Genomic DNA, 12,500 nt, shown 5'->3' on the forward strand with positions numbered 1-12,500 from the left:
TTACACAGTTGTTATCAAATATTATATATATATATATATATATATATATATATATATATATATATATACACACACATTATATATATATATATATATATATATATATATATATATATTATTATTATTATTATTATTATTATACATATATATGTACACACACACATTGATAAGGAATAGAATGCTGAAAATTTGGCCTTTGTAATCTAACGCCATTTTATTAATGCATTATCAAAGCAATTCTCCTCGACTTGCACCACCTGATATGTTCCTCAAACTTTCAAAAAATTATTTCGAAACCGCCATAGAACTAATTGTCCGGATCAATTTCAAATACAAAAAGTCACTCAATATGTTAAAAAAGATTTATCATGATCACTTTTTAAATAAATAACACCTAAAGTATGTTAAAATGAATATGTTATTTGTAAAAATTACGAACTGCCTTGAACAGTAAGATATCAAATATTTCCACTTTACACGTTTCCATAATATATTCTCAAGTGGATGAATCTGCGTAATTAAATAGGTGATCAAATAAATAATGTATCTATAAGCATTAGACTCATTATTTCATTACTGTATAAAAGTCAATAAGTTGAAAGCAAGAGTTCGAGAACCTCGTTTACTTTCTCCTTCTTTCCAGTTAACAAATTTCGTTAAAACTTTACATAAGTTTGATCTAAACTTCGACCAAGCGAAAGAAAATGTCATGGATCGTTTTTATTGAAGACTTGAAGTTCGAAGTGAAAAACAAAGGCACGTTCTGGAGGTTTAAAGGCCGCTCATGAATGGAAGAGGCAAGGGAACACTAGTGACATTGCGCTATCAAGCAAGACAATGCCTAAGAGACTGACCATATATATTGTACATATGATCAGCGCCGAAGCCCCTCGCGGCAGATAGACCCATAAGCTCCTCCAAAACCCCCATCCTTAGCTCTCAAGGATGGTATGGTTGCTGCGACTAAAGGAACTAACGAGCATCATCAAGACTTGAACCCTAGTCAAGGACTTTACCACATAGGCCACCACAACAGATCAAAATACCATAAATTTCAACACAAACAAAAAGGAACTGAAAATAATATACAAGTGAGACAACAAAAAAAGACCAACAAAATGCAGAGGATGAAATCCATAATAAACACGAAAAATCAAAAGGAATGAATCAAACAAAACGATAACAAATGTAAAACCTTTGATAATAATTAATGAAATTTAAAAGACCTAATAAAATAGAACAAACATTTACAATACTGTTTTAATCCTATTCTCTCAAAAAACCGAGAAAAAAAATCATCTAACACTTCTATTTAGTAAAAATTAATATTAGAACAAACCATGTACGTCTAATATGTATGTATGAGTGTGTAAAAAAATTCGGACATACAAATATAATATGACCTACTCCAAGTACTATCGTACATTAAATATTTGCATCTTTAGGATATATATATATATATATATATATATATATATATATATATATATATATATATATATATATATATATGATATTGCCTGCGTTGGATTCTTGTAAAAAAAATTTCGACTCATCAATAATAACAATTAAACGTGGTTAACAAGAATATATTGGAATTTACAGCTAATTTCTATCATTGAAGTGTCTACATACATGCGGTTTACTAACTACTGAATAACGGCACAAGACAACGTTAACGAGATCATATGCAAACGTGTATTTTAATTATTCAATATTCTAAAGAATAAATATTTTTTAAATAAATACAGCAATGAAAACACTACTAACAAAAGCACATTCAATGAATACCAACAGTCTCAAGAGATAAACAATTAGCTTTCTTTTGAAACACGAAGAATGATATCTCCGAAAAGTAAAGCTATTCAAAGTTCAATTAAAGGACAACGACAAGAGACATAATATATATGCACTCCTCCTCTAGCATGAGAGAGAAGAGAGAGAGAGAGAGAGAGAGAGAGAGAGAGGAGAGAGAGAGAAAGTAACTTATTCGCTAGGAAAGTCTTCCTTCAGAGCAATTTGTTTTATTTAATATTCTTTACACTTAATTTCATGCTAAAGTAAACGAAAATATTAGTTTTCTGCCACACATTAAAAAAAATTGACGACATTAGCCCAGCATTATTCTAATAACCATTTTTGGTAATTGGCTTACTGGTTGCGCATCAATGATGATATAATTAAATTTCCATTTCATATTAATAAAGACAATGGTAAAGATAGGACACTCCAAGGCCAATGTAATAACGCATGAGGTCATTTAAATTTCAAGTTACATGTCTGAAAGAATCATAATTTTTTACCAGCTTGTTTGTGTGTTGCGTGTAAGATTAAATCTGTTTCAACTGACAGATGGCGGACGGAGACAAATAATAACAATAATTAGTAATATAATTACTCAAAAACATTGACTCCCTATACACACATAAATACATTATATATATATATATATATATATATATATATATATATATATATATATATATTATATTATATATACACACACAACAAATGAAGCCGTTTCTATTCCACTCTAGGACAAAGGCCTCAGATATTTCTTTTTTCATACCTGGAGGTTTGGCCACCTTTCATCACCACGCTGGCTATTGTGGATTGGAGATGGTTGGAGACTTTTGTCTGATTGCCCACAGGAAACCAAACTAGTATAGGTGACCCTGACGAACACAACTTTGCTGATCATTGCGATACAAAAACCCTTTCACCCCCTTTTGTATCCCCATTCACAAAGTGTGATTTTATATATATATATATATATATATATATATATATATATATAAATATATATATATATATATATATATATATATATATATATATATATATAAATATATATATATATATATATATATATATATATATATATATATATATATATATATATATATATATATATATATATATATAATAGGAGCCTTTGTAGGGTGACGGCCAGATCCGTTTTCATTCATAGAAAATGGGAATATTATAAAGTGGGGTGGACTGTGGCCGTCATTCTAAAATCGAGTTCGTAAAAAACTGGAATATTCTGAACTGTGGCCGTCGTTCTAGAAACGATTTTGGCGGGAAAAGCTAACTTAGAAAAACCCACCTAACCTATGCTAAAAGCCATATCCTTACCCAAGGGGGCTTCGCCCCCCCCCCCCTACCTACTACGGGAGCAAGAAGATTCGTGGCCGGAGTAAGAACTCGAGCCACAAATTTTCAGGTAATTTAGGGTTTTCGGCAAAAAACATAAAAGTGTGCGTTTAAGCACATATTTAAGATCCGTAGATAGATAGATAGAAAGATAGATGGATAGATAGATGGATATAGATAGATAGGTAGATGGATAAATAAGTACATATTATTCTTTGTACGCACGTTCTATATGCATTTGTAACATAATATGAACTCATTTTGTCTGTGTTTCGGCCCTTTAATGAAATCCAATTAATAATAATAATAATAATAATAATAATAATAATAATAACCAGACTAAAATGCAATTTCTTTCTTTTTTTCGGCAAGGAAGAAGAAAATGAGATATAAATAGAAGTTCCAAGTCAATTTATCTTGGGAGCTGAGCAGCCATACGGAGTCGTCGTTCTCGTCCGATCAGCGGAGTTAAGCAGCGTTGGGTATGTTCAGGACTTGGATTGGTGGACCGCCTTGGAACACCTAATGCTTTCATCGTCGCGATTTCAGTGGTCAATATATACGTATGTGTGCGTGTGGTATATATATAATATATGCGACACTCTCCCACACATATATATTGCTTTTTCGTAAAAAAAAAAATAATATATAAAACCATAAATATAGGTATTTAGTCAATAGTAAGATTCTTTATTATAGTCATTTTTATATGGCGTATCAAGTAATTATTATTATTATTATTATTATTATTATTATTATTATTATTATTATTATTTTCATTACTTTTTCTCATTATTATTACTACAATTTCTGTTATTATTAAAATAATATTCATATGAGACCAAGGCTATATATTCGTTAAAATGTTAAGAAATAAAATCATTGAAATATATCAGCTGATACACAGAGACATAGATAGATCTCTAGATAGATAGACAGATGCACAGATAGATAGATAGATAAAAAGAAAGATAGAGATAGATATATAGATAGATTGATAGATAGGTAAAAAGATAGAAAGATTAAAAAATAGATAGAGATAGATAGATAGAGATAGGTAGATAGACAGATAGATGAAAAGATATATAGATGGATAGATAGATACACAGATAGATATTTTGATAGATAGATAGATAAATATTTATGATATTTATGTAGAAATATATAGATAGATAGATAGGTAGAGATAGATGGATAGATAGGTAGATATTTTCCTGTTAAGAGACGAACAAAACAAGGGAAATAGCATTGCTACGTACATAATATTATATGAAACAAAAATGAGATAAAAGTTGAATAAAGTTAAATAAATTAAAAAAATCATTGAGATTAATAAAATAAAAGATTGAATCACATTCATAATTAGGTGTTGTGGAGTTAGACAAGAAAAACTCGTAATCTAACTTCGAAATATTAAGAAAATCCATTTGTTTGGAGGTACTTCTGAGCGTTCTGTGAAGTAAATTCCATAAGAAACTTGTCAGTTGCAATACCAGACTTTCATTCTTGCTGACTTATATGTTAGGGGGAAATGCAACCATCAAACCAAATCAGTATTGCTTTCAAAGCGCGCATTGCAGTCCGATATTCTGAGAAATGAATCAATGGCCCCAACAAGGCTTTATACAATCACCTTCCTACGATGCAAATCCGATTTACCAAATACAAATACGATTGCTGTAGAACAAACGAGGCAAGTGCAGGATAATACTGATTAAGATTCATTCTACTTTCATTAACTTTTCGGTATGATTAGACCGTCGGGAGAATTGAATTTTAATGCAAGAAAGTCATGCTAAATCTCTTGATAGAGATCTAGCTAAAATTAGAGGAGGTTAAATTTATGGGGCATGAAAATTATCCCTAACAAAACTCAAAGTAAGATGTCTTTTCAACAATTACAACTCATTTAAAACTCTAGAAGGAATTTATTACTGCAAGTTTACTTTTGAGAAGTACATTCGGTTTATTTCTTCTTCAAATACAAAAAAAGATCAGCTTATCGAGAAAATCTTTTAAGATTTTCGATGATCAGTCTATCCTTAAAAATATACTAATTCTTTCATTCTACCTTGTTTCGTGTATTGTTCTGTCTGGCCTTCCGCTGCTAACTCTCATCTTAATTTGTTAGATATCATAATAATAACAACAATAATATGGGTACGTGAACTAGTCGGTAGTAGGCAGCTAGTCAACAATGTCTACTAAAGTACATCTCAGTGCTTCTGAATACACAGAAAAAAAGCTTACGAGAAATAAACGAGCTTAATCGATCCTTCTCTTCTGAACTGCTGCAGATCCTGCCCAATGTGAATGGCGAATCTCTGGGTCTCGAAAGATTTCCAATCAAGGCTTTGTTTTAATTGAAGAAAATGGGGAGGCTTAACCAACTCCAGAATTAATCCTATCAGTGAAGGGAAAAGTCCTATCACTTAGTATATTTCTTTATCGAAACATGTAACGGATCTCCGAGGCCGTTAGGCAGAATCATATTTCGTTTTCACTGGTTAAACAACGTAAGGTTTTTTAAATAACTTTTTAGTATTTCAGATGAAAGCTAAAAGGTAAAGAATAATTATAGGAACAATAAGAAAATCTCCCCGATATAGAAATATACATATGTATATATATATATATATATATATATATATATATATATATATATAATATATATATATATATATACATATATATACACATATATACATATATATACATATATATATATATATATATATATATATATACACACATATATACATATATATACATATATATATATTCATATATATGTACACGTACATATATACAAACACAATATATATATATATATATACATATATATATATATATATATATATATATATATATATATATATATATATATATACATATATATACACATATATACATATATATACATATATATATATATATAGGCCTATATATATACACACACATATATACATATATATACATATATATATATTCATATATATGTACAGTACACGTACATATATACAAACACAATATATATATATATATATATATATATATATATATATATATATATATATATATATATATATATATATATATATATATATCCTTCAGGTAAGGGTGAGAGGGGGGAGGGGCGAATGCATGTACTGTATATCTAAACATTAAGGCATCACTTACGAGTTTCACTAGTATTGTAATATCTAACTAACCAATCAGTAATAATTCTGTGATAATACTTCAAAATCACCAAGACATCCACCGTCGTATTACAGTCCAACTGTGTGCTACCACAACATTTCAGAGGAAACAAAACCGAAATTAATTTTAAAATAACCTCAAATTCTAATTTAAAAGTCGATAATGTTCTTGTGATAAACACGATGTTACACTTACCATAGATGTTGTCGTTTTTTTACTAACCTTTGATAAATGTTAAATGCTACAGCGTAATTTTCTTTCGATTCCAAAGCTTTGACTTGGTATTTCTCTCTCTCTCTCTCTCTCTCTCTCTCTCTCTCTCTCTCTCTCTCTCTCTCTCTCTCTCTCTCTCTCTCTCTCTCATACAGTGGAAACTCTATGAGTTAGGAGTAATGCTAAGCAGATGATAAATTGCCTATATAAAACCAAGAAAACTCTTAAACCTGACAAGAATACTTTCTAAATATCAAAAACTTTACACGCTGTCAAACAGTCACATCGGTTCCTAGGCAATAATAATTTAATTAACTGGATAACACTGAAGCTCTTATGGCAAGAGAGAGAAAAAAAAAAAAGAAAAAAAAATCACCAAACCTTATTACTTTGAAAAGCAATCAATAATAAACATTTATTCTGCATTTCAGGAGTCAACCCCAATATACTTTATAATTATTCTTTAATAGATCCAAGTTAAAATTCCTTTTTAATAAATCCAAGTTAAAATTCTCCTTTAGTAAATCCAAGTAAAAATTTCACCTAAGGCCTTCTTCCTCCGTGAGTAAAACTCCATGAATGGGTGTTCTTGAAAAGGACCATAATATCAAATCAAAAGATGAAACTTGTAAAGAAAACAACGATAAAAGGAAAATTCTGCAGCGGCTGCAGGAGGTTCGAAAAGCAAAAGACATCTCCGAGTATATTAGAAAGTCTTATAAGGACATCTAATAAATATTGAATATAAAAAGACATTGACGTGAAGGGAATCTCTTTTTCGAATTGAAAAAAAAAATACCCAAATATCGTGAGACAAATATGATTCCATAGATAAATTTGTATATTTATCCCTAATTTCACATTTCAACCAGTTGATTCACTATAACAATAGCAATAGGAAATATAAATCTATTTTTAGCTCCGAGATGAAGTATAAAAGCTGAAGGTAATAAAGCAATCGGACACCCACATTAAGTGATGAAAAATAAACTTTTATATTGAAGAATGCTAAATGAATAGCACCCAATCAATATCTTCCAACATCTTCCACCTTCCTATAATGAAGACCTAATTTTCATTATTTACTTTACGTAGCTAATAACACGTACCCGAAGTTTCCGCTTTACCTGCATTTACCTGAATCGTGTTGAGCGACACACAACACATACCTACAATCAGAGAGAAGGCGCAGGTGAGGCAAACGTCTTCGCTAACGAGTCTCTTAATTAGGTAACATGTCATTGACATTTTCTGCAAAATTTTAAAGTCATGTAGAACTTCAGGGGATTCATTGACATGAGAGAGAGAGAGAGAGAGAGAGAGAGAAGAGAGAGAGAGAGAGAGAGAGAGAGAGAGAGAGAGAGACTACTTTAAATAGGATACAAACAGAGATTTCAAGCAAATCTTTAATTTATTTCCATATCAATTCATAACTTTCACTTTTATAACATTTATTAAAGAGCCTTAATCTCCCTTATAAAGAGCAAGTGTCCGGATATATATATATATATATATATATATATATATATATATATATATATATATATATATATACATATATACATACTTTCCGTTTACACACAGCCCTCCCAGCCCCTGGGGTATTGTGGAAAAGGAGTAGTCATACCCTGATGACAGGGGGATGCGTATGCCTGTTTGTAAATATCTAAATATTTAGCCTTAATTTTTGAAGGGTTACGTACACTAGTAGAGAATGATATATAAACATGTTTTCTCTATAAGATGTTTGAGTATACAAATTTACAGATTTTACAAATACTCATTTATGAAACTACTGAGGAAAATCCCAAGTTTCCACTGCCTTCCAACAAAGCACAATAAACATAAATAAATAGATAAATAATAATAATAATAATAATAATAATAATAATAATAATAATAATAATAATAATAATAATAATAATAATAATAATAATAGTAATAATAATAAAATCCGTGACAACAATCGTACAAACTAAAAAAAAGTCTACATTATTCCATCACCTTCCCGCAGCCAATAATGATTCACAATTTAATGCAAAATTTATAGAGAACGCAAAAACAATAGCAAATGTTAAAAGACAATACACAAGTGATTTCAGCTTGTCTTTCCCTACTCCTCCAGGGCTGCTGTTATCTCAGATATGGGAATCCTTTCGGGAACCATTCCAGCTTTTTGCTGTTTGGGTCTTTTGTGCCGCGAAATGAGATCTATTGTTCCAAAGATACTTTTGTTGTCTTCTTGCAAACGGGGTTTACTTATCTGGGTGAATCTCTCCATGACTTATGGGTCATTGTGTATCTGATCGTAAAATCTTTCACTGTCTGAATAATAGAAATAGAAATAACGAGAACTATCTTACAGTAGTTATTACAAATAGGAATAATGGTAACTTTCTTACAGTAGTTATTACATTAACGAAATGGGATTTAACATTAACGAGTCTATAATATTTAAAAAAAAAAAAAGGTAAAGACAAATGTACATATGAACACACAGAAAATACACATGCATATACTGTACCGTGTGTTTGTGTATATATATATGTGTGTATATATATATATATATATATATATATATATATATATATATATATATATATATATATATATATATATATGTGTGTGTGTGTGTGTGGGCGTGTCAGAGAGAGAGAGAGAGAGAGAGAGAGAGAGAGAGAGAGAGAGAGAGAGAGAGAGAGAGAGAGAGAGAGAGAGAGAGAGAGCAATAATAGTAGTCAAAGACCACACAATATCCAAGAGTCAAGGGAGAAATATATTTGCTTTGATCTCCAGTTACGTCACCACTCCACTCAGCCTAAAAACTAACCACTACAAGATAATGAGAGTTCACTACATTAGCTTTCAAAGTTAATACAACGGTATATATATATATGTATATATATATATATATATATATATATATATATATATATATATATACATGTACACACACATATATATTTATATATATATATATATATATATATATATATATATACATATACATATATATGTGACACTACAGTATATACATGCATATGCACGAATGTGTATATTTACAATTATATACCAACATACCACGCAATTATATATCACAGATGAAAAACTATCATTTACATATTTAGTCATAAGAATATGCTGAAATCGTTCCATGTTTCCCAGGAATCGTGTCCAGACTCTCTTTCGTGAAATCAATTAAACACAATTTGTACTTTTAATTAAAAGGAAGGAAACCTTTTTTTCTCATTTCCAAAATCACCAAACAGAGAGTTATCAAGAACACTTTCATCTTTAGAGTTCTTCCATAAACACACCAGAGACCTTAATAGGAAGAGTCATTGTTTTCATTAGTTCTTGAAATATATTATACAAATGAGATAAACAAACATGAATTATTCCTAGTATATAAAAATTCAAAACTATGTAATTTTTTTCCTGCAGTACCAATGATCGGTCCACACCACAAAAGCATTCCACGGCTTCATACTAACTTCAGTTCCTAATTCTTAAAGAAAGTTTATGAACAATACAAAATCTCCTTACAGCATACCGTACTACTGGCATTACTAACAATTTATCTTAATCATCTACAAGGAACGTCTAATTTAGATTAATGCCCTGTATACAATTCTCCACCATTTCCGTTTTAAGGGTTTAAAGGTCGTTCATGAATAGCAGAGAAAAGGAACAGTAACCATGCCCCAACTAGCAGTACAATGGCCTAGATACTGACCACACATACATATGATTACCGCCCCAGCCCCTTTCCACCCAAGCTAGGACCAGGGAGGGCCAGGCAATGGCTGCTGATAACTCAGCAGGTATATCTAAGCTCCACCAATCCCCTCCATCCCTAGGTCACAAGTACGGTGACGTTGTAGGCACTACAAGAAACTATCTAGCTTGAGCAGGACTCGAATACCGTCCGGTAGATCCCAAGAAAGGGACGGTTCCAATAGGCCACAAGTTGTTTCTTGTGTGTATATTGTCATTCAAATTCTATATTGTTTACCTTCCGAGTTGAAGTTTGAAGAGAGTCTTTTAGTCTTTTAGGAGATAAATCATTTTGTTTGATCAGGGAGAGGTGTCTCTCACTGTCAAAAGTTTGCCAAAGTCTGAGTTTCAATTAACACTTCAGCTCCCACTCAGTGAGGGGATCTCTCTCTCTCTCTCTCTCTCTCTCTCTCTCTCTCTCTCTCTCTCTCTCTCTCTCTCTCTCTCTCTCTCCATACAAACAATTTTCATCATCTCTACATTCAGCCAATTTCCACCATCCCCCCATTTCACCATTTTCCATTACCTTTCCTTTCAACTATAAACTGAATCGTTATTAGATGATACACTGAATTAAGAAACTGTTCGCTCCAATTGCCCATACTTCAAATTCCCACATCTAAATTTCACTCGTAACTCCATAAAACTTTATTATTCCAATCCCCAAAAGCTATTTCCAATCTGTTACGCAGAAAACGGCCGGAACAAACACTTCATCAAAATGGTTATATTTAGTTAGCAATTTAAACCAATTCAGCGCCGAAGAAAAAGCCAATTGCCATTGCTAATTCTATGCAATTCATTGCGATTTGTCAATAACAAAATTGTTCTTATGTACTGCACCATTAATCCCTATTCATGAGTTCGAAAGTTATCCTATTGACATGTTCACCTCTTTTCCAAAGATCTTTTGACGTATAATCAACAACTCCTCATAAATTCCATCACCATAATATACTTGTTACTGGTAAATTATCTATTGCAAAATTATCATGTTATATAAAAGGATATTGTAATATTTGATTACATGCTCTTACAAGACAAAAGGACGGAAAGTTAGTGTATGTGTATGCACACACACATGCATATATATATATATACATATATATATATATATATATATATATATATATATATATATATCCAAATAAACAAGACGTACTTATCATAAAAATAATTTCCCTCTCGATCTTTGATTAAATAGTAAAATGAATTCATTATTGAAAGGTATCTGTGGCTAATCTGAATAAAGGAAATTCCCAAATGTTAGTGATAAAACTATCACACAAAATAAACCCTTTTCCCGTGTATCTCTCGGTATGGCTATTCCTCTCCCCCTATCCCAGGGATATGTATAATATATATATATATATATATACATATATATATATATATATATATATATATATATATATATATATACTGTATATATATATATATATATATATATATATATATATATATATATATATATATATATATATATATATATATATATATATATATATATATATATATATATATATATATATATATATGCTAATTTCAGGGTAGAACCGGAACCAAGTACATGCATATCTTTATCTCACTCTCAGGAGCAGAGAAGTTAACACTCCCATAAGCTTTTCCCCTGGAAATATCACAAGAGAAAAGACCTGAGAATCTAAAGATGAAAAAATACGAAGATTCCTGGAGGAAACACCAAGGTCTATGGACCTTGGGAAACACATTGACCCCACTAAGGCGATAGCCTTCAATAAAAATTTACATATTTATATATGTATACACACAAAGACACACATATACACACACACACACACACACATATATATATATATATATATATATATATATATATATATATATGTGAGTGTGTGTGTGTGTGTCTGTGTGTACAGATAAATCTACGCCTATTGATGCAAAGGACTTCGGTTAGATTTCGCTAGTCGTCTCGATCTTGAGCTTAAATCAATCCATCATTTATAATCTCCTACTTCAAAAATTATACAATTAAATGGATAAAGCAGCGAAAAAAAATCAAAATATCACAGAAGAAGTGTATTAAATAAACTTATACAAAAAGAAACATTCATATTTCTATTATTTTTATTGTTTAAGATGGCTTCTCCAAGCAATTTGTTAATAATGCTTTG

The 12,500-nt window shown here is 30.5% G+C and overlaps 1 protein-coding gene across 1 annotated transcript in view; it reads right to left on the minus strand.

Moving 5' to 3' along the window:
* LOC137632693 (skin secretory protein xP2-like) overlaps positions 1-2,701 on the minus strand; it is a 9,635-nt gene extending 6,934 nt beyond the window's left edge. The window contains exon 1 of the mRNA XM_068364801.1: positions 2,570-2,701. Within this exon, the coding sequence (XP_068220902.1) occupies positions 2,570-2,701 (132 nt within the window). The remainder of the gene's footprint in view (positions 1-2,569) is intronic.
* Between the last annotated feature and the right edge of the window lie 9,799 nt (positions 2,702-12,500).

Source organism: Palaemon carinicauda, chromosome 3 (assembly GCF_036898095.1).
Source record: "Palaemon carinicauda isolate YSFRI2023 chromosome 3, ASM3689809v2, whole genome shotgun sequence".
Classification (NCBI taxonomy): domain Eukaryota; kingdom Metazoa; phylum Arthropoda; class Malacostraca; order Decapoda; family Palaemonidae; genus Palaemon; species Palaemon carinicauda.